The sequence below is a fragment of the Motacilla alba genome, chromosome 3, assembly GCF_015832195.1.
Source record: "Motacilla alba alba isolate MOTALB_02 chromosome 3, Motacilla_alba_V1.0_pri, whole genome shotgun sequence".
NCBI classification, from domain to species: domain Eukaryota; kingdom Metazoa; phylum Chordata; class Aves; order Passeriformes; family Motacillidae; genus Motacilla; species Motacilla alba.
Genome location: NC_052018.1, coordinates 30,982,253 through 31,006,996, shown reverse-complemented (window position 1 = coordinate 31,006,996; position 24,744 = coordinate 30,982,253). Strand labels below are relative to the sequence as shown.

General features: G+C 39.3%; 1 protein-coding gene across 1 annotated transcript in view; it reads right to left on the bottom strand.

The window, feature by feature from the left end:
* Positions 1 to 7,732: 7,732 nt before the first annotated feature.
* CD109 (CD109 molecule) overlaps positions 7,733 to 24,744 on the bottom strand; it is a 79,443-nt gene continuing 62,431 nt past the window's right edge. Inside the window, exons 31-33 of the mRNA XM_038132114.1 lie at positions 24,580 to 24,736; positions 24,061 to 24,163; positions 7,733 to 21,751 (exon numbers count right to left, since the gene is read on the bottom strand). Of these exons, the coding sequence (XP_037988042.1) occupies positions 21,561 to 21,751; positions 24,061 to 24,163; positions 24,580 to 24,736 (451 nt within the window). The 3' untranslated portion in view covers positions 7,733 to 21,560. The remainder of the gene's footprint in view (positions 21,752 to 24,060; positions 24,164 to 24,579; positions 24,737 to 24,744) is intronic.

Sequence of the window (24,744 nt, the reverse complement as noted above, 5' to 3'; positions counted from 1 at the left end):
TGTGGCAAGGGCGATGCACCAGGGACAGTCTGATTTAAAAGCACTGACTCCACCAACTGGAGCTGCCAGCTGCATTACGTAGCATTTTGAGACATGAGGGGTTTGGCTCTGGGGAGGTGACACTGGCTGCTTGTACCGAGCAGCCGGAAGAGCCACGCTTTCTTCTCGTTTCCTGACAGGTGTATGCCTGCCTTCTGCTGCTTGGATTTGCGTCAGGGTGTCTGGTCAGCATCCCAGCTGCCAGGAGGAGATTAGCAACCTCCATGGCAAAGTTTGAATTTTCCATTTACCGGATGGCTAAAGGATTGCGCTCTTGTACTTATTTTTTTGTTTGGATATGAACTTTGGAACACAGGAACAGCCTGTGTCCTCTGGAGATGAGATGATGGTGCTGTGCTCTGCACAGGGCAGTGGTTTGGTTCTGCTCAGAGGCTGCAGCTAATCAGTTCAGTCTCTCACCTCTGATGAGGCATTTCCATTTGTGGAGATACCAAATGTGGGCTCTCCACAGACTTGTGCTGGCAATCTTCCAGACCTGATTTATAAAACCAGCCTTGGGAAGCCTGGCATTTCCCAAGAGAGATCCTCTTTTCCCCATAGCAGCTGGTCACACCTGCCTTAGCAATGGGCTGTTCTTGAGACCCACTGAAGGAGCAGAAGTATAGCAGGAAATTCTCTATTAGAGCTCTATATCTTGGAAAATATCCCCCTCCTCCACCAAATTCACAGGCAATTATTAGTGTCTGAGTGGGAATTGTATTTCTTGCCTGCAAGGAGGTGGGTGAGAAATGTAGGGACATAAAACTGCAGATGGAAGAAGGGTGAACTCATTTCCTTCCTTCTGATCTTGCTGTTTCGGGGCTACACTCAAGGAAATGGAAAGTGATCATTTTAACACACTTAGAGTCTGCCAAAGGTGCCATAGCACTGGAAGCACTTTCTCTTATGAGCACCTATATAAATAGAAAGCCTTATATGGAAAGAAAGGAGAAATAAGTTCTCAAGACTATCCTTGTTGCTACTGTGATTGGCAAAAACAATCTGCTTCTGAATGCACAGGTGAGAAATTGTACCTCCAATTTGTCAGTGGGCTTTATGCAATGAAACTCTGGGGTGACTTTTTTTACCCAGGAAGAGTAAAACATATCCCAAGTTCCAAATATCATCCCAACACCAATTTCATTGGAGGCACAGAATGGAAACTTTTGGGAGCAAGAATTCCTGCTGTTAGGCAACAGCAGAGGTTGAGGGGTGATTATTGAAGAGCAACACTGGTCTAGCTGGGAGACCAAAGCAGTACAATGGCAGACAAAAAACTTTTAACAGCAAGTTGGACAAATATCTGTCAGGCATGTCAAGTGGTCATGAAACAATGGAAATAATGATCAGCTAAATTTCCTAGCAGCCCTGATTTCTATCATTTCTGGGATGTTCTGTGACTCTTTGGTCACAAGTACAGCAAACTTTTAAATTATGACTGTGGCAAATCGAGACATAACCAATAAAACAGGATTGTAATACTAGAACTGTTTGTGCAGCAATTGGCTGGAGCTGGGCTGGGAAGATACGTGGGTAAGGGAAATATGTGATATACCGGGTGGTCTTTGCTCATCCTCCAAAAATGCCTTATGTTCCTAATTTTTTTCCTATCTCTATTAATTATCATATTTATTTGAAACTATTTTAAAAGAGTAAAGCATTATTCAATGGAAAAAGTTACTAGAGGTCTGTTGGAATCTTTCCATGAATGCCTCATCAGTAAAAATTACATCAGATCAAGGAAAAGGAAAGTGAGCCAAGCAGAAAGGCATTCACAACAGGTGCACAGCAAACTGGACAGCACACTACTGATCCCCTCTGCCAGCTATGGGACACACTGCAGTGTCTGTCCTCGCTGATCTTGGACCACAGAGGGGAATGGCGCTGTCAAAGAGCCCTGATGGACAGTGCCTTTCCTTTTTGGTTCCCTGGGGCTCCCATCCACCTGCCTGTGCTGCTTAAATCCCCAGCAGCAGAGCAGAAAAGAGCCAGTGGTATTTCATGTGGGATCACCGAATGATTCCAAGCTACCCAAACTATTCTGGAGCTCATTTGTTCCCCCACTGTTATCTCTAAAGTGCAGTTTGATGGAGTCTCCACGTTACAAGCATGTCTCTGTCACTGAGCCACTTATGCTTCTGTGCTCCCAAGAGCAGCTGTCCCACAGAAAGTCTGTTGTACTTCATTCATCCTACAACTGCATTGAGCTGATGAGATGGGATAAAGTGGCATGCTGAAGGGAGACTCATTTCTGGATGGAAATGGAGAAAAGTGATCATGGCAAGCAACATTGTTTAATTCTTTAGAAAAACATTAAACATTGAAGAAACGTAGAAAAAAAGAAGCCAGTTGGTGCTTCTTTTGCACCACCTCTTTGTGCTTTCTGCAGCTCAGCCCACATGCATAAATGACAGATTATATTGGCTAGGTGTTAGAAGAAACATTCTAAAGAGCAAAACTATGTGGATGCAAATGAGATTCCCAGCATGGTAACTAAATGGAGGAGATGGTGGCAAACAAAGTGGGTTCCCAGAGTGTTCTTGGAAGAGTCCAGTCATCTGCCAGAAGGGATTATCTACTGCAGCTGGCCTTGGGTCAAGGATCTGGAAAGCCTCCTGTGTCCCCAGAATTCTCTTTGCCTCAGTGAGCTCCCAGGGTTGCCTCATGCTAGTTCAAGTCTCCACATGGCTGTCCCCAAACAGACATGGACCAGGCCATTTCCTCTCACCCAACCAAAGGCAGCAGAAGATACAGGAGGTCAACAGTGCTGGAAACCTGGCCCTGAAGTGACCTCTGAGACTGTAACTGCTCTGGACGTCAGCAGGTGCAATGGCTTTCACCTGTTTGTCCCTCAGAAATTAATCATTCTGAATATGTCTTCCTTGAAAATGCACTAACACACATTTCGTGAGTTCTTCAAGCTGATTAGTGTTTAAAAAAACAAAAAAAAAAGGGCATTACATGCCTGACAAGTATTAGAATAAATGGTGTGAACAGTAGAACAGCGTGTGCTGGGAAAGAGAAGCGTCCAGGAACCTTTTCAAGTTGGCAATTATACAGCTTAGCAGAGGAGACTGGTGACATCCCAGTAATCTTCTGGCCCTCCTCACAAAAAAAAAAGAAATTAAAAAAAAAGGTGAAACAGAGCCCACACCATTTCAGCTGGATGAGAGAAAAGGAACAGAGATTTATACTGTCTATACTTTCCAAAGCCTTTAATTCTGAAGAAGATAGACTGAGCTCAATTTCTGCAGATGAAAGAAGGAAAGTGAAGAATCATTACAGATGTCTACTGAAAAATCCTAAGGCCTCACTGCAAATGGCAAAAAATTAGGAAGACAAAAAGCATATCTGACAGAACCTTGAGAAATTAAAGACAATGGTCATTAAAGCACTGCTTATCCGTTGTTATTTGTTCACAGTACTTCGTATTCCCAGAGCAGGAAAATAAACTAGAGAAAAAAAAACAGTGTGGTGAAAGCAATAAACAAAGATATGCTTTCCAATTATACTCTAAAGAGAGTTAGAAAATCCACACAATGGAACTGAAAGGAAAGAGAAAGGAGAGAATATGAACTGCTGAGAGTATGCCAAAATATTAGTCATCCCTTGAGTCTACCCTGAAAGGTTAGTATTGTTTTTAAGAACACATTCCTTTAAGGAAAATAATAATTTCCTAGCAGAGGTAATTTCTGGATAGTCATAAACTCTCTCAATAGAAGCAGAAACCCCAACAGTGAAGTCAACAAAATTGAGGCAGAAGGAGAGAAGGAGGAAATCTGCACATGAATCGTCAGGGCAACCCCAAGAGTGACCTGCTACTGGAAGTGAAGAGATATGGAAAAGCCTGGCAGACAGCAACAGTTGAGTAGGTAAAGATTTGGGTGGGAAAATGTCAACAAGGAAAGGGAGTGGAAAACAAGGAAGTATTTACTAGAGATCACCCCTCTAGGACAGATGACACTGGAGAAGGCTGACTCACTCTTTTCTAGCTAAGGTTTGATTAATCTGAACTGTATGTGATTTCCATGGAGATGAAGAAGATAGGCCAAAATTTTGTCACTTATCCTGTGGTCCACAATACAGAATTTGTGAATTTTCAGTTCTGGAAAATTTTCAGGGACTCTAGCAACACTTAATGAACTAAGGGCTGTTGTAGAGAAAAGAGTCCCTCCTGCTGGTTCTATATCAAACTCTCAGGCCAGCAGCATCTCCAGGTCACCTCAAGTTGCACTAGAACCTGACCACCACTGCAATGAAGAAAACATCATTAACTTTTCAAGTTAAAAATACAAATTTTTTGAAAAAAATTAATTTAATGAGAGGCTATACATTTCATTTTTCTGGGATTGTAAGTGGCAGGATGTTGCCCAGGAGGGAAGAATGGTTTATGAACTAAATGGCAGGCCTCACGCTGCCCTGACAGGAAGACTGTGAACAGAGCTCAGTCTGAATAACCACTATGCCAGGACCTCATCTAGAAGTCTCACAAGTTACAAATTTCTGAGCACTCCTAAACCTCTCTGGCATGCCTGGGAATTAAGGGCAGCCAGAATCTCTGGATGAATCTCTGTGTATAATGACAATTTTATCCACTGTCATCTGGAGAACACACCACCCTTCCCACGGAGTGGCCAAGGCTGATATTTGGCTCACTTTTATTGCTAGGCATTCTTTAACATTGGAAAAAAAATAATAGACTCAGTACTTCAATATGTTATGAGGTAAAAATGCTGTTTTTCAAAGTAAGTGATGATACTTCATATGAATTCAGGAAGAAAGAAAGAAATCCTGTAATGTTAGTCCATAAATTCAGTTTATTAGTTCTAAGCAATGGGTCATGGCTATAATCAACAGACATAAAGACTCCTGAAAGAAATGAGTTGTCTTTCATCACAACACTTGCAGCTAAGTTTTTCTAATGTGTTCAAGTTTCTTTTGCTATCTGCCTTTTCAATAGTTAAACTTTTGTCAGTCTGTTTTTCAGTCTAAAGACAGCTGAAGGACTATTTTACCAGACAGTGTGCATAGTGCCAAACCCATTTTCAGCACATTTTAAGTATATTCATATTGTGGGAATCAGTGAGAAAATCTGTGTGCAAGAAAATCCAGTTTGGAGTTCTTCTGCTTTAGCAAATCCATAACATTCATCCTGAAATGTGATCCATGTGATTACTAGCACGGATGGAAACATTTTGTTGTGCAGGGACTAAATGGAGACAGAAACCTTAATTTAACACTACCTCATTCACACTCTGGAGAAGTCGGCTCATGGTGTTATGTGATGTTGATAGAAAAAGAATTTAAACCAGTTTTAAAAGTACAGTTCCTCAACAGTTTGACTGGAGCTCCCTTACGGTAGCAACATACTCATCTGCTAATATTAAAGGTGTTCTTCATTGTTTTATGAGTTTGGAGCCTTGAAACTGGAATTTTAAGGACTGATAAACACATACTAAGCCAAAACCAGCTGTTTCTCCTTGGGAGGTTTTGGGCTTAAGGTTTTGGTTTTCAGTAGCTCTTTCTTCTAAAGCAACTAACTCAATATTGCCTCTCACCAGAATCCAAAGCTTGGTTTTTGTTTGAATGCCAGTTTTTGCAGTCTTTTATGGTTTTGGTGCACATCTTTAGCTATTTTAGGTTTTTAGCACCAACAAAAATTTTGCTTTACCATAAGATATGACTTCTGACTACATAGTTCCTTTACTTAGAGTTCAGAAATTTAAAAAACATTTTCGGTAAAAAGTTTCTTTTATGCTCGATTCATATTTCTCTTCCATAGAAAATCAGTCTATAAGAGGATAACAACAGCTGCATATTTAAGTATTTATTGGGAGATAAAGATTTCATGTGATATAGGACTTAAAACTCAGTCTTTTAGCTAACAGGTGTGTTTAGGTCTCCATGCTACCAGATATTTTCTAATTCATAATGAGAGAAATATGCACTACCATAACTGGACTCTTTGAGGTGATACTTTGAGAAAAACAGTATCTTTTTCAATATCTTCAAAAGGGTTCAAGGAAGTGCAAATACACACACACAGACCCTCCACACACACACCACTCCCACACCTCTGCCCCTTCACCAAAATTCTGAAATATCAAAGACTAGATCAGTCTTGAGTTTTATTTTTCTCAAAATATTTTTATTAAATGAGGTCAGGAAGATCATTTAAGGAAAACTGTCACAACTCAGTGAATCTGGAATATTTGAATCAAATCTGAAACTCAGCTCATTGAAATTTCCAAGCTTCTGCTAGGTGAGTTAGACTTTGCAATTTTTCTACAAGTCCAGCAAAGTTTTATGGTCTTTTCCCTAGTTTTTTTTTTTAAATTACAACTTTTACAGTGTGAAATCATTGCCATAAAATGCTGAATTATCACATTGCAAAGATATGTAATGCACTCACCATAAAATGCTCTCAAAATAGAAATCTCTCAAGATTAATGAATCTTAGTTTGAAGATTCACATTCAGCATCAAAACTGAAAGCAAGTAAAAGACAAAAAGAAATTCTGATAAATTTCTGAGAAATTTCTGCAGCTATCCCGTAGAATGTCAACATGGTCAATACTCCTTCTTTTCTCTCGATGCACTGGTGATGATAAACCTCAGGCCCTAACAGCTGTCTGAGCCATCTTGAATTCTCAAAACTGGAAGCTCAGGAGATTCTTGTGCTTGTGGCTTAGCTTGGCAGGTACAATGTTCCTTTTAATCTACATTTCCTTCTTCCTTATTTTCCTGTTGTTTCAAAATTCAACCCTTTCAAACAAATGCTCAGCTTTTGCAAGACTTTTTAATAGAGTTCCCAGCTGTGACAAAGTACAAAATGATCAAAGCATGAACTATCAAAAATACTATCTGCTAATTCCAGAGGTTCATACATACCACATACTGCATCGAGAATGGTACATAAAGCATTCTGAAGTACAGCAGATAAGCTTCTATATTTTTTTAGCTACACACCATTGTATACAACTGTTAACTCAGACCCAAACATTTCCAGGATAGTTAGATGATAAAGATTTTCCCAGTCCTAAAATACTTTGCTTCCTCAGGTCTTGCAAGGAGGTCAATTTCTTGGAGGCATAAAACTATTGGCTTTATTCCAGTGTTCAGCAACATACATGGCCAAGGTGCAGGAGCTCTCTGAAGCTAACTCCAAATTGAGTTGCTTCCTCAAGCTCAAAAAAGTGAAATACTAAACCAGTGGAGAAATTGCACTGTTCTGATATTTCCAAATTTCAGAAAAAACTTGGTAACTTTAATGAAGTTCAGGTTGATTCAAATTTTCCAATGTCATTAAAATTGGAATTGTTGCTGTCTCCTTACTACCCTCATAATTCTTCTGGACCTCCTCCATTTCTGAATCACCTTCTGCATGGCAAGGCAGTTGCAGAATACTGTGGTCATCCTTTCTATTTATAAAGACAGTATTAGTTGAAGAGGAAATAGAGCCAGCAATTTTAGGGTGCTTTTAATTTTTTTCACTTCTCAGGTTTTTTGTGTGACCTTTTCACTCACAGGTTCTGCACAAAAGAGATGGAACAGCAACTATAATGGAGTGACACATTCATTTAATTAATGTTTTCCTTTTAAAAACACAACAATTACATCTGCAGGGCTTTGACATTCAACTGCATCAAAACCCTAGTATTTTCCATGGAGAAAATAGAATGTAACGATGAAACTTCTTTTATGAATAATATCTCTTTTTAATCCATTTTAATGATATTTCCAGAATAACTATTTAGGTACATAGGGGAGAAATAAAAACAAAGAAATGCTTTTTTGAAACATTTAAACAAGGAGGTAATCTCTTATCCCCAAGTTTGCATTTACTTCAAAATTTTATAGCTGAACTCAAATCCCATCAGAGTCCTCCGACTGATCCTTAAAATCAATCATGACACCACTACAGGTCCCAATCAAAGTATATAAAAATGGTCTTTACATACCTTTGAAGTACCTGTTATGCAAAGCAGAATAAGCCCCAATTAATGACAGAGTAAAAGTTAATAAAAAACATCCATAGTTGTGGATGTTTTGTAGCATTAATGAGAGTCAAAGAGAAGATTGCAAGGATTTGGTTCAGAATCTTTTCTTCATCAGGGCTCTACCAGACACATACTATGAATCAAGACTGATCTGCCTGCTGCTTTGTAGTTGTCTCACTTCTTCCTCATGTCCCTTCATATGTCCACATCCTTCTGTGTCCTCCCTGTTCCATGTGTTGACAGGGAGTTGTCTGCAGTAGGGACCACATGTTTGCCCCATGGTTGAACGATACCTGGCGCAGGTGGGTCAGGGCCACTGAGCAGGACTTCCCAGGTGTCCCAGCTACCACTCACAATGCAGTCAGTGGCAACTGCACGGACAGCAGGTCCTGACAGATCTGAGCACGCTGAAGTGACAATTGTTCCTCCACCACACATTTTGAAATTGGATATTGTGTGTGCATGCCTGAAGTTTCACATTAGTTTAGCACCAGAAAGGCTTTCCATAAGGTTGAGCTGAAGTAGAATCTGTTTCCAGAAAATCTGTTTAGAAAATTAGTTCATCGGTTACTATCATAAACAGGAGATTTCTCAAAAGGGGAGTTTGTTCTTCATGGCATTGGAGACTAAACCATTTCCTGAGCTTTTAAAGATATTCTCTTTGTTTTTCTCTCTCTCAAAATTTTTAATTAACATATCTGATATACTTTGTCTGATATGTTTTCATAAAACCAGCTATAAATTCTACCTATAATTAAATTCATAAGAAAACCCTGTTTAAAAAACCTTGGGTACTGAACTGCATGTTCTTTATTTAATTAAGGGATATAATTTTGTATTAGGATTCTACACAAGACTGAAATACTTGCAGATCTTCTGGAAGATTGAAAGGAAACTTGGTAAGTTCCTGCAGCTTTGGAACCTTGTAATAGGATGGGTTAGGCATAGGATCCAGTGGAAACAGACAGTGGCTAAACATGTACTTTCTCCAAAATGCTAGCATTCTCCAAATAAGCTTAAAAAATGGGATTTTAAATAACAAATTAAATGTAAACCTTTTCTGCCTGAGAATCAACCTCCTTCATAAAAAATGGTGGTACATAAGCCTTTTTTGCTCCATTGTAAATAAAAGAAAAAATACTCTAAGAGTGTAGTCACTTAATATTTCTACCTCCTTTATTTTCTCTGCTTAACTCATGTGTGGAAAGACTTGCACAAAAACGGACTACTCTAATAAAACCAGATAAAATCTAATACAGCATGCTGAGTGCTGAGGACACCAACTAGAATTACACCGAGCCCTCTATTGGCATCAGGAGGAAAAGGATTAGAAATATCTTTTGTCACCTGGTTTTCAGACCCTGCCTGGCTCACCCACTAGGCATTACACAAGCTATGTGAATACTGTGTGTGCAGATTTTTTTCATTTTTTGCCTCTTGGCAATTTTTTTTCCAATCTTAACTTACCAGTAAGCTCTTATAATCATAATTAGGTCACTGAAGAGCAGTGAGCTCATTTTCAAAGGAGCGGATCACTTACAGTTCCCTGGGACTCGGGGATTTTCAGAAACCAAGAATTGAAAGTCATCTGTATTTCTGATTCTGAAATATTCAACATAAGTACTTGAAGGCAGCCTAAAAAAATCAAAATATGTACAGCTGGCGGATGAGCATTACATCAGGACTTTGAAAAGGTGCCTCAGCTGAGACTCCTTGGTGGCCTCCAAAGAAAATTCCATGCCTGACTCTGTGCTCTACGTGCTGCAAAGCGTGCACCCATTTGTGCTAATGATTACTGCCTTCACCAAGAACTAATAATTTTTTTAAAAATTAACAACACAGCAGTTGACTTTTAAAATTGATGCAATCAACTGTTTTCCCACACTGTAAAGCTAAAATTACCCAAGGGCAGCAATTCTGGTATTTGCTGTGATCCACCATCATGGCATCTTTCATAGGATCAGCACCCCAGAAGAACACAAATACAGAAAGTATCAAATGAGTGTGCATACCTCATCAACACTCATTTGGAGATGTTGAGTTGAACTGCCAGGATATCAGACCTACACCATTGGGCATTTTGCATCTTTGGGAGGATTTCAAATGTAAGGTGTTTATATATGCAGCTGCAGGCTGTGGAACAGAAAATAACAAACTTCTGCGCTTCTATTCATATGTGGATATGCAAAATTTGTAAGTTGCAGAGGTGAAAAATCTCTCCTGTACTTATATCTGCCTCCAAATAATCGTGCAGGTTGGGTTTGGTTGACTTCTCCTTGATAAATGTATTCTACTGGCTGCACTCTGTAATTCTCTGAGTTCCTTGAATGGTCACTAGCAGTTCTAGCAAGCAGTTTAGTTTAACAACCAGGACAGACTTCCCTCTGTTAATGTTAATGGCATATTTGAAAAGACACAGAGTAGTTCTGAAGAACTTTTTCAAGAGCTTAAAAGTTTGGCGATGTCAGGACATCTCTCTGTCCTTGCTTGTTCTCTTCCCGAGCTGCCCTTATGGAGGTAGTGAGAATTCTCACCAGGGAGCAAGAAATTCCTTATTTGTTTTATAACCCATAACATCACCCTCTGTATTGCCTCCCAAGGTTGTTTCTGTTTTGAATCATCAGGTTTGTCAAGTTGTCATTGCCAACAGCCACACCCAGCATCCAAAGCCTACTGAGGCTGATGCCCTGCAGTGGCCTGTTACATGGTTGACCCCTTCAGGGTCCAATCCTCAACACAGTCTTTGCTGGAGCAGCAGTTTGTTGGTCAACACAGAGCAACCACCCACAGCACTGCACTTTCCAGCACACCAGTGAATGATATTTGCTTGCTATATACTATATAGCAACATACATACATACATACATATATATATATATATATATATTTGGTTGGATACATGACAGATATTTAGTTGCTTAAATAAGAAGACCTTTTTATCCACAGCACCTTGGTGCCAGGGAATAGCAAGAGCAGAGATAATGACTAAGAAAGTTCATGAGGACTCCTATGGCTGAGACACCCTAGAAGGGCCCTGACTCTTGGGGTCTTCTATAGTCCTGGACTCCCAAGGCCCTTGCACAGCCAGTCACTGCACTTAAAATTCAGCAAAACTCTATCTACAGCAAGAAATATAATAATAGAAAGGACTGGGACCATGCCAGCCTCATCTATAGATGTATTTCAAAGGCACTAGGTGTAGACCTGCCTAACCAGCCTGCCTTCAGCACACAATCTGATAGAATTTTTCTGGTTTTGTTACCTCCAGCATTTTGATTTTATCTTTGGGAAGGAAAATGGTGAAGAAGTAAGAAATTTCAGCAGAAATAAGATATAGAGGACAAATCTTGGCACAAAATCATAGCCACTAACGAAAACACTCCCCAGGTAGTTTACTCAGTCTGTACATTGAATCTGCAAGCTGTAATCTAACATCACAGGTGTAACCACCACAGTCACAAACACAACATTTAAATCTCTTTATAATGAATCAGAATCAAAATATTCTGAGTTAGAATGATGAGAAGCTGGGCGTTGAAACCTACAAAACCTAAGGTATGATTTGGCCTGACCTTAGGAACAGCCTGAGAGAACAACTGTTCTGTTGTTGCAGGCTCCAATTTGTAGTTAGGTTGCAGGGTCACAATTACTTGTTTCTAGACAACCCCTGAAAGGCTCAAAAATTCAGATCACTCTATCTGGTAACTCTTCTTATAGGACACTTGATCTTCTACTTTCTAGTGAAGCCTTTTCAAGAATGACTTTCATTCTGCACATACTGTGAACCCTATTATAAATCAAATTTATAAATTTATAAATTATAAATCAAGGCAGTCCTACCTTGCTCTTAAGAACTAGCAATGACTTTTGGAGGGAATTATGGCCTAGATTTTCATAATCACCATGTAACTCCACTACAACTCCAGTAAATTCAAAGCAGTTTTTCACCACTTTCCTTAGCATCAGCAGAAAGTTACACTTCGTGCATTTCAGTAGGTCTCTTGTAAAAACTGTTCAATTCTGTGTGATAGCAGTGGAGCTTGCAGACATCAGCTCATAAGAAAACAGCTCTGGGAAGGACAGCAAGAGATTACTTATTCCATCACCACCACCTAGACAGTCTCACACAGACCTGGGTCATTATTAGAAGGTGTTTTGCTAACTTGCTCTTCTTTCTGAAGAAAGAAGGAGGCTGTCTCCCACAGCAGCCTGCCCAACAGTTTGTTTCTCCTGTTAAAAAAGGTTCTCCCTGCTGTTTAAACTAAAACTTTCTTTCTTGCAATTTATTCCCCTGGCTCTAATCTTACCTCTTATGGTCACAGTATGATAATTATTCTCCTGAATGTTCAAGGCTTTTTGAAATAGCTAGACATAGCTGAGAGAGAAAGATCTTAACCACACCCCTACCTCCTGGAGCTTCAAGGGACTCTTATTCATTCAATCTTCCCATGGTGGCTGAGCTTCCTAGACAATGCTTGATCTCTGCCCCCAGGAGCCCCACAGTCAGAGCACTGGTTTCCTGCCACAGACTTCAAAAAGCATGGCCAGTAGCTTGGAAAGGCACCATTTGTCTCCCAAGTGTACTCTTGTTTATACATCATACTATGTTGTTTGCTTTTTTTTACCTCAGCCTGTCATTGTTGACGCTCACTGGTTGTTTACAGCAGCATGTTCTGTTCCTGAACATCCCTCACAGAGCCATCCACACTGCACGGGACATGGAGCAAGAGGCTTGTGTTCAGGCCAAAAAAAATGCAACTTGAATACACATAGGAATGTTCTGTGACCTGTGAAACAGGATGTCAGCTTGGAGAGTCAGTTTTGCTGCCCCTAGCACAGAATACTGATTTTTTATTGATCAAGCACTAACAGTCCAACATTAACCACAATAAAGTTCTGCTCCTTCTCCCACTCCTGAGTTCCTTCTTCCACACAGCCAGCTTTCTCATGTCTCAGACAGACTCACATCCCATTGCCAAAGGTGTGCTTTGGCCAGAGACCAGGCACAGAGGCTGGCTGCCTCCCCAGGTGGGAGACAGCCACTCTCGTGCCTGGGCATTGGGGTGAAACTGCGCAAACAAGCGCTCTCTGCCAGGCAGTTCCTGCTCCAGGCAGCCGCCTTTGTTCTGCCCCTCTCCTGGTCACCTCCTGCCTGCCGCTGCTCAGTTCAGCTTGCAGTTCACATAACTTGTTTTCAATCACCTCCAAGGAAAATGGCTATGTTCAAACCTCCTGCAAGCCAGATGTGCCCCACTGGTTGCCAGGTGAAATGTGCTAATCTAGAGGGACTTGAAGTTTAAGAGTGCTTTAGAGAGTGTTCCTGTGTATGACCTTATGCAGCATTATCCCAGCTCTACTTCTTGCAAAAGCAGGAGAATAAATTCAGTATGAATGAATGGAAAAAGAATGAAACCAGAGAAGCAGCTGAGGCAGAGCTGTGTTGATCACACCAGGCTTTGTTTTCTGTATAATGTGGAGTCCCATACTCCTTTGGTGAGAGGTACCACTCTGAGACCACACGCTGTGCTTCCTCACAAAGAATTCACACCTTTTTTTTTGCTTCTCCTGTATCCTGTAATAAAAGTCTTTTAGACTGCGGTTGGTCTCTGTGTATTGGAAAAATGGTGGATGGAGTTGAGAAAGGAACCATGAAAGCTGTAACACTCAATCTTAAGTGGAGCAAGCAGAATATGTAGCAATGGCAAAATCACTCCTCACAACTGTCTCAATAAAACTTCATGTTATTGAACAGTAAAAGCATTTGTGTTTTTATTATTCTAAGATTCAATTAAAATCAGGAACAGAAAAATGACAGACCTAAACTGATCAAGGACAATGACCACCCACACAAACAAGACACATTTATCATACTGACACTCATCTAACATCCAGCCACCCCATCTTTAAATAATCACTATGGGGATGATGCATAGTTCATTCCTGAAATCAAAGTGTGAACTATAAGGGAAAAATCACATAGCATCTTGCTGATACATGCTCTTGTACTGAACTTAGAATACAATGTACAGAGAGACCTCTGGCTTAATTAGCTGCCCACTGAGCTAGAGTTGGCTTCTATCTTTTTTCTGCATATGAAACCACAGCGCTTTTTTAGTACATTATTTCCATATGTGTTTATATTGCTATCTTTGCCACTTGATCCAGCATTTTAAGTGAGCATTTCTGTCTAAAAACAATATAACAAAATGTCTATCCACTTACTGAAAGTACCCATCAGCTCAGTCCTTCCTTTCCATCACTGTGAGCCAGAAGAATCCCCAGGAAAATCCATAGTTTCCCTGGTAGGCAGCTTTTGAGAATCAGATAAAAAGGCTCTTTCTTATGCCATTTTTTTCTTCTTTATTAGGGATATGATTTCTCATTCTTTGCTTCAGACATATTACAATCCTCACTTACCTAAGTAGCCGTGCCTAAGATCGTGTCTGGTTTCAAGACATGAACAGCCTGCTAGGGCTGGACAGGTGTGTGCTAGCACAGCACAAGGAGCAGGGTACTGCGGCCTGAGTGTGAGCAGCACCAACAACCACATCCTCAGCAGGGGCTCACAGCTCTTTTAAGAGCATCCATGGGGCAGGAGAAAGATGAATCACCCCTCATACACTACTTACACATGCATCTGCCTGACGCTTCTTGTGTAGGAAGGGATGGTATGTATGTCTGCACAAATATTTGCACTTAAGCTCTGGTTGCTTCTACATTTTACCATTCTACATTTAGCTTGCTCCAAAATCACTTTTCCAGAGACTGGTCTATCATTAGAATATCTTATGTTCCAAATTTGCTTTATTTGGGACTATTATCAATATTGAAACAGAAAAAAAAAATGAGAGAATGCCTTAATAAAGTCTATCCACTGTTCATCCTCATGCACACAGCCAATTCTCTTACCACAGAAAGCTATTAGGTTGGTTAAAGATTATTTCAGCTTCATAAATCTGTGCTGACAAGTCCAAGTGTTTTTAAGTCATTCTAGGTTTGAGCTGATAGCTACTTCTCCATGAGAACAGAGACGATTTTAGCTTCGACAGGTCATAAAGGCTCTGAAGGAAAAGGTAGATCTGTGACACACCAGCACAGAAATGGCCACTGAACTTGTAGGAGAGGTGGTCAGGTCAAAAGAGTTCAGTGAGGCTGAGCAGATCCTGACCCCAGAGTTGAAATGAGCCAGCAAGCTCTTTCAAGGGCAGGCAGGAGGAACAGCAAGAGAATTATGAGGAAAATTAGGAAAAGACACTGTTATAGAGACCAAACTTCTAAACCATGAAAAATGGCAGTTAAAATAGCAAGTCACCTGAAAAAAAAATTCTGCACATCAATTCAATTATGTTTGTATAAAATATTTTGGCATAAAAATTTTTTGGTGCTCTTTTACTTCCACTTCAGCAATTAGTTCTGTATCTGTATTATTTTCTCCTTTTCACACAACAGTATAGTTCCTCATGTTCTCCATGACCATAAGGGGTCATCACCTGAACTGAGCTCATCACATAAGACTATTTATGCTACCTCTTTTACAGATACCAGCAAACTTTGCAATAACTTCATGTTAAACAAAATAGTAGACTTTTAAATTGAGGTGACTGTTTACAGCCTAACCAGGGAAGCCACTGTTGTAATACTTTTTTAAAAATTTTATTTATATTATTAAATTCTGAGCTTTAAAACACAGATGAGGAAACCTCTAAAAAGTGCTGAGGATGGGTAGTGGTCAGCAGTGTACAGAAACTGTTATCTACTACAAGTAGCTGTATTGTCAAACAAGCAAACATTAGACATATATTATTAAAAGTCATCTTTAATAGCATTTAAAAATAGCTATTGTGAACTTTATTTGAAGAAAAATAAACAAATGACAATCTTCCAAAGTCCTTTGAAACAGTCTAGTTCTTTAACACTTGCTTTATTACTTGAAAAAAGAGAAGCTCTTTGCATAGGTGGCATGTTAGTTCACCTCCATTTGCTCAAAACAGCTCATAAAAGCATTCTTTCTCTGTGCTTTCTGATTTGATCAAAAGTGGAAATGTGAATGATGATCATAACTTAGATCAAATTGGGTATCTGACTCAAGGCAGTCAAGAATTTTAGTTCAAATTGTTTAAGGCCTGATATGGAAAAAGAAAAGATGTGCCAGTCAGTAGGACACTATACCTGCTTATATCCTTCTGCTGAGCCAGCATATTTTTATTTTCTTCTTTGTATTTAGTATCCCCTACAACCTAAGAAAAGTAAAAACCACAACAAAAACCCCAGTTCATATTAAATAATAAGATATTAGCAATGCTGATGAAGTTTTTGGGTAGCTACTAAGAAATACAACAAATTATTTGAATTTAAAGACAAACCTTAAACTGGAGTACTGGAGACTCAAATGCAGTACATAAGGCATTAATGCTCATACCTATCTGAAAACAAGCTATCTATAGGAAAAATAATCATTAGATTAATCTAATACAGCACACTATCAGCCTTTATTGCATTGCATAGAATAGCAACAAAGCAATGGCATTTCCATTTGGCACACAGAAATACATTAAAATTAATAGGAAACAACATGGAAGTGAAATCTTTTGATATGGGAAAAGGAAACAACTGCTGTTATATTTTATAGATAAATTAAGCATCTAATTTCAAAATCTTCAGATTATATAGACATGGTTCACTGCATAAGAACTTACGGTAGAAGAAGTGTTATAACAAAAATAATATTAGTCATTAGAATTAAAAATGAATCCTCTTTCTTAGCGTTTCAGACAGAAAAATTATGCCATTAGGCACTAGTTGCTTTCTAATAGATTCTTTCCTAAAAACAGAACATTACACAGCATTGTTGGGTTGGGGACTGTGAAGAACTTGGGTTTATGCACATACATTGCACACTGCAGAACACTGCAGCCTATAACAGCTATGTATATGCATATGCTTTCTGCAGGATTTAGCTAAAATCAAATGTTGCCAATATTCATACCAACTTGAACAACACATTCAGAGAAATATTGCTAGGATAATATTTCGATAACTGAATAAAACCAATTTTTGTATTTTAGGTTTGACTGTCAACAGTGACTTCCAAGGCAAAAGAGAGGCCTGTAATATAAGAAGGACATGGAAGTGTCAGAGCAAGTTCAGAGGAAGGCCACGAAGCTGATAAGAGGACTGGAACACTTCACCAGGGTAGAGTCCCCTGTGAAGACAGGCTGGGAAAGTTGGGACTGATCACCCGGAGAAGGTTGTGTGGAGATCTCACAGCAACCTTCCAGTGTCTGCAGGGGGACTGCAAGGAAGCCAGAAAGGGACTCTGAGGAACTGCAGTAAAAGAACAAGGAGTAATGAGCTCCAACTGAAAGAAGGGAAACTTAGGTTAGATATTAGGGAGTTTTTTTACTGTCAGGGTAGTGAGACACTGGAACAAGTTGCCCAGGGGGGTTGTGGATGCCCCAACCTTGGCAGTGTTGAAACCCAGGCTGGGTAAGACCTTGAGAAACCTGTTCCAGTGGGAGGTGTCCCACTAGAGTTGGAACAAGATGATCTTAAGGTCCAGTCCAACTCCTTCACATTCTATGATTCTGTGAACACTGGATCTCCCTCTCATGTTTCTCCTGCACCCGTCTGACCACCTCCTCCTTTTATCCTGTACCATTGATGTGCAGAAGCCACACACCCCTGCTTGTGAAGTGAATGAGAGCACATGATATGGAAGCTAACTGGGAATACCTGCACTGCTTCTGTTTGATACAAGTTGTGCCAGGGGAGGTCTAGACTGGATATTAGGAATAATTTCTTCACTTTTAAGCATGGGAACAGGCTGCCAATGGAAGAAGTGGTGTCACCCTCCCTGGGGGTATTTAGAAAGACCATAGATGTAGCATTTGGAGACACAGTTTAGTGGCAGACTTGGCAAAGCTGGCTTAATGGTTGGCCCCCATGATTTTAAAGGTCTTTTCCAACATAAACAATTCTATGGTGGTGCCATGCTGGGAACCAAACCGGCCCAGCCTGCAGATTCTGAGGCACTCCAAACCTGTTAAGCAGCACTCATTTCCTCTTCTGTACTACAGCATTTGGTACAGAAGATCTCTAAATGACACCGATATCAAAACCTGTAGAGAAACCCTCAGCTAAGATCATGGATGACAGCAGAGGCAGAATTTGGGGGGAACAGCTTTAAAATACATTATAGTTTTGGTTTAGACCCAATCCTAAATAAATACCTCTTAATGATTCAATAGCACATTAAGGGCCCTAGACAGACCATGTCCATTGACACCCTGTGGCTGAAAAAGGCATGGGAAATACCAGTGTACACTCAGATTTCAATGAACAGCAGAAATGCTCAGACAACACAACATGAAGACTCCACCACAAAAATACCTTTTCATGACTGTTTTTAGCATCACTCCTTAAAGCTCCTTGTAGACCTTATTGCTAAACAGTTCCAAAAGACTTTTTGCTACAAGATTTCCTATTAACTTCAGTAGGAGCACGGCCCCCCTAACATCCAAAATGGGTGTTATAGAGCAATGGAGATAATATATATGCTGAGAATTTGTGTAAAGGTTCCCACATAATGATGAGGAAAACAAAACAAAAAAAAAGGTCACAGTGCCAAATAATATTCCATTCACTGCCACCACAGTACAAATTGTGTCCTCTGCAATTCATTTAAAGCACCAGCCACTACTGCAAAGTGACTGAAGGCACTGATGCAGGAATGTTAAAGGCCACCTCGTGTAAACATTTGTTTAAAGTCATACAATGTACATGGTTTCTTTAAAATAGCTTGATACAGATGCAGATTTGGATGCCTGCAATAAAATGTCTTCTGTATAGAATAAAGTAAAATAAAAGAGGATGTTTATTCACTGACTCCAACAATTTCCCTGACATGGTACATTATGACTGATGATTCTTAATATAGTGTGTAAGGCAGCCAAAAGTCATTTAAAAACATGTGTTGTCTCAAAAACAAATGTAAGGGAATACTAGTAAAAGCTACACTGTCCAAAACTCAACTAAGCAGTTTAAATCTGTTTTTCTTGGAGGATTTTCAGGAAGATTGGACTGCATGCAAAACAGAACTAATTTATTCCTACTATCTACTGCAAAAGAGCAATTTATCTCCAGTACATCTTGTCTAGAAAATAAGGCCCTTTATCCTATCATTAATCAGGTACCAATGTCCCTATTAGAAGTCCTGCATATAGTAAAACCTGGAAGTATGTGAGCTTTGGGTTTTTGAAATTACATTAATGGGAGACAAATGACATGTCAAGTCTGCTGTTCTCAAAGACAAGAGAAGACCAACTTTCATAAGTCACAAGAAAATCAAACCCACAACAAAACACATCCCAGTTTAGATGAGAAGTTTTTCCAGATCTTATACTTAACACAGTTGGATTTAGGCGCCCATAAATGAATAAAGGATTTGAGATGCAGAGATGCAGAGATGTGTTTAATTCTGTATCTTCATTTCTCTTAGCTTTGGACCCATGAATATAACCAAGTGAATGGCTTCCAGAGGGTGAGATCTTGCATTCAACTGACTAAGCAGTGAGTTTGGCTTCAATAAATACATTACTTTATGTGGGTCAGAGAAGCACACACACTCTGTTCAGGCACTAATTAACTATTCAAAAGGCTAAATCCGAAACACACCTAGGACAAGTGAAAAGCATGACTGACCATGAAGAACCAGGACTAAGCTCTGCCTAAGAAACAGGAGAGGATCCCAAATTTGTGAAAAACATTGTAAATTCCAAAAGCAGGTGAAGTAAAACAAATAACCTCATCTAAACTAGCTCTGCAGTTAAAACCTGTACATTGGTAATAGAAGGCACCTACAGTCCTGGAAGTTCAGGCCTCTTCCCATGGTAATATGCAAAATTTCCTTTATGAACAACATTATAGATGAGCATAAATACAAAAATATACATTTTAAGCAGTAGAAAAAAATGGAAACATCAGAAATTGCTCAAGTAAAGTGACTGCCATATTATTACATGTGCACAAAAACACACTCTGTCTAAAAAAAGGTATGAAAGAAAGGGAATCAATAGAAATTAAAACTTCCACCTCTCTTAGTCAGCGTGACAGCTATTAACTTCATTTCAGTAACTATGAGTGTAACAGCTTGGCTGCCTTATCAAAAAGAAATAAGCATTAGATATTACAGGTAGTGTATAAGAAGGACAGATTGGCTGCCAGACAAGGAAGGCATTCATACACTCACTCAGGAGCAACAAGCTCCTAAGCTCACACATTTCTACACTCACAGAGAGCTGTAATTCTGCCTATGTGCAAAGAGCAGGTTTGGGTATAGAAGTGCCTGCTACTTTTCACCATCTCTCTCCTCCATTCCACTTCAGCAGAGCACTTGAGCATACATGGACGTGGTTAAAGTAAAGCAAGCGTGTGAATTGTTTGGCTGAACTGAGTGCCTGTGCAGCCCATGCCTCCTAAAAGCCACTCCCATCATCAGCAACAGGGACACAGATGGCATCCAGGGCCACCAACTCATATGGCACTGAGAGCAGTAAACAACTGTTTGGGGTATGCCACCTGAACTGCTGACAAGGTGACGCTGAAGGCGCAAGACATAAATGATGCCCCAGAGAGATATTTCTCAGAGACATCAAAAAAAACACAACAGGTTCAAAACAAACTTCCTTCATCTGGCCATAAATATATACCAGCTGACACCACCATTCTCACATGGAAAGAGAATTGCATTTGTTTCTGAATAACTCTGTAAAAACTGAAGTCTGATAAACAGACTTTATCTTTGATACGTTTACAGTAAAAAGCCTTTCAGAGTAAAATGCATGAGAACATCCTGAGGCGTTATTTTCAAGCATTATTAGCTTATGAATTGCCTAAAAAATCCACCTACCTGCTCTGTAATGATTCAAAAAAAAAAGACTGACAACTTTCTGCAGCATTCAGCAGCCTGTAAATGCAATACTTTTTGGCTCTTGGGTCTGCTCTGAAGCCATCTCTTTTTTTTTTTCATATTATTCCTCATGAGAGCACACAGAGAAATTCAGTATTAATGTTGAGTGTCACATCTTCAGAACAGAACAAAGTGAGCTCTGATACCAAGCTCCTATCATTGCTTATCAACACCCTAATGGAGAAGCAGATAGTGTTTTGGAAAAGCATGGTAAACTAACAACCCTAAAAAACAAGCACAGTTGGAAGCTGGGGTAAAAACAAAGTGGGAATGTGCAGCTAAGCTTACTTTTTATCACACTGCTTTCTCAGTAACTCTGTGCTTCTTCAGAAAATAAATTCAGTATGAAACTAACATTTGGAAAGCTTTTCCAGCAGACACTTGTAGAAGTTTTCTGGCACAGCCAGAAATTTACCATATGGGCCAGCCCAGCTCTCCCTGAACACAGCAGGAGTTTGGTCATGGTAATCACTAAAGACGGGCTGGTATCTGAACATAAAATTTTCTTTGGATAATTTATGGAAACTTTAGATGTGAAACATAATCTGTTTCCTTTTACAGCACCCAACTGCACAGCAAGTCTGCATGAAGGACAAAGAGTACACAGAACAAGGAGGCCAATGAAGAGTGCTGAAGCAAGGCTGCAGAACCATCTCGGTGGCAAAGGTTGCAATCACTTTCACAGAAGTCACAAGAGGTTATACTTTGCATTACTTCTGAATTATAGCTTCTCACTGCTCTTCTTCCTGTTCAGAAAGGTTAATTAACATCAGTTAATGAACTTCTGAAAATTAACCAAGAACTCAGCTTCAAAAAGAAATCATTTTTAAAGGATGCACTAAACTCCGACACAAAGCTCATCATACACTGGAAAACACTTCCCAGATACTTAAGCCCAGCCATTACTCATTCTTCTTCACCCAGAGCATCTCAATGTATTCAGGCCAACACCTGGTGAAAGGCACACTTTCATGGACTCAATCTCAACTGTTAGACAAAATTTGTTCACAAACCTTGGACAAACATTTTGAAAGGAATTTTGCCTTCCCCTACCTGCACGACAAAAGGACTCAGATGCTTTACCTGGCAAGCTGCTGGCTATAACATTTAAGAGCCAGGTCTCTCCTAACTGATTCTTTCTCTCGCTATCATGTATGGGAGCTCCAGCTTCCTGAATCTGGGACTGCTTACCTCACCTAGGTCCAGCTCTTGTATTTTACTCTCCCATTCCCTGAAAGGCTGCTACAGAGCCCAACTAGAAGTCTGAAAATCATATTCATTTCAGAAACATCAATACATCAATTGCTCACAGAACAAACTTTTGCAAAGTTTCTTCCTAATAGTGGGTTTTTTTCTTTTTTTTTTCCTTCCAACTAGACTTCTTCCTTCTTTCCTTCCAACCTTGCAACTTCTTTTTTTTTAGGAGCAGCATTTTTTACCTGAAATCATATTCGTTTTCATTACAAGCCTCAGGGTATTTAAAAGACATGTAATTTTATGAGCCAAAATGTTTACCAAACAGTGACACCCAGCTAGTTATAAAATGTCAGGTAAGAGAATACTGCAGTACTGGCATCCAAGCCAGCTCTTACACATATGCCAGTTGTACTATCTGCCACAACAAAATAACATTTACCAATAAATGCCAGAGCATTTCCTAGCTCTGAATATGACATGAATCTGTCATCATCACATAAAATATATCCCTGCAGCTTGGGTCACCAACCGCAACAGCGACAGAAAATAATAAATTAAAATAAAATCACATTCCTGTATTAGACAGGAAGGAATTCTCCCAGAAGAATTCAATCATGGCATATCTGTTGATCAATAATATATCTGTGTTATATATTGATAGGAATGGTGTCCTGTAAAATAATATTTCCACAAACCATTATCTTGAAATTAAAGGAATTACAGCACTGATTACATCATATAAATTTTGGGCTTAATATTAGTTTGCTAACTAAGAATTTATTTAAATATAATAAAAAATATTTACATGTGCATTTACCTGTAACTTTACAACATAATTATTAGTCTATCTAACGGCATTCTTATGAAAGATTAGATCCTAAGCTCTTCTCCCAGGAACTGGAAATTCATTTCAGCCATACATTCAAAGGTTTATGTGTCTCTCTCAAATAAAAACTTGCTGTAATTTTTTAAGCTTCTAGCCCTTAAACACGCTCTAATTAATGGACAGTGTACTTATAACCGTTAATTTCCTACTTCACTTTAAAATTCTGTGAATGAACGATAATTTCAGCCTATACAGAATAAATCTAGCTGAAGTAGCACACATCATATTTGGTTGTCTTTTGTATTGAGCTAAAAAAGCATGAAAAATTGCCTATACAACTTTTTTATGCCTCAACTCAAACCAAGCCCAAATCCTTAATAATGTACCAAGCGGTTCATGTAATGAAAACCTAGTATCTTCTCCAGCAGCCTGTAATATTTTTATTGCTTTTAATTTTGCCAAAGAACTTTGTACATTGTGGCCCATCTCTAAAACACATACTACATAATACATGTAATGCACTCATACACAACAACAACAAACAAAAAACAAACAAAAAGCCCCAAAAAACCACCAATAAACAAGCAAACCAACCTAAAGCCCCCTCCCCCCCAAAAAAACCCCTTTGAATCTCCTTTTTCAATGTACACCTTTTTTAGGTAACAACAGAAGTCAAAAAATTGGCATTTTCTCCCATGAAGGACCCTTAGCTCAGGTAAGAAACAGATGGCAAAGCTACTGGAGAGGTAATTATTAACTTGGTAAGTGAATCACAGTAAAGCTCCTGCTTCATTCTGATAGTTTTGGGAACATGCTGGGCCAGACAATTTGCAACAGTTGAGTAATCAACCCATTAGGACAACAGTTATGTAAAAACACTACTACTTGTAGCAAATTGGGCATGTAAATGTCCAAAAAGACCACACTTCAATGCAGCTTTCTCTTCACTAAAGTTTCTCCTATTCCTACAAGAAGAAACTTTCTTTTAAACTTCTGAATAATTAAGTACCATTTGAAATGACGGACACTTACTAGGTTCATAGTAATCCAGTACAGTCACTGAAGCATCTTGGATATTTGCCACCTTGAAGTCTCTCACAGCTGGAATATCCACACAAACCTGTGTTTCATTTAACTAGGAAAACAGAAGAGAAACATCCTGAGAACCCTGGGGATGGTGGTTTCATAGAGGAGCTAAAGACTTTTAGCTCAGGGGTAGTCCATTTCTAAAGGCTTAAGTGTCAGGATGCATATAAAGATGATTACCTCATTTGCAGTCATTTTGGTCAAATTACAGACTTCATTAAACGTCTGTCTTCTTATGTGTGATTTTTAAGAGTCCTAATTTAGAAACCCCTTGCAAATACAATTGAGTTGTACCTATCCAATCAGTATCACTTAAAACCAGAAGAACTATTAATTCAATGTAAATAGCAGATGTTGATTTCCCCAAAGAACACAATCATAATGTCTTTCCAAATTTAAGCCTAACAATGTCAGAGTCAAGATTAAAATCACCACAAACACATTTCTTTGTTATTTCCAACTTACAGAGTCAAAGTATAGGTTGACTTTTCCATTTTCCTTTTCCGTCTTCTTAACTGTATTGTCTAATGGAACAAAATCTGGTGACACAGAGAAACCACTGAGTAAGCCAACCTCCATGAGGACCATACCACTACTGGGAGCCGTGCCAGAACCAAAGTACCTTTTCAA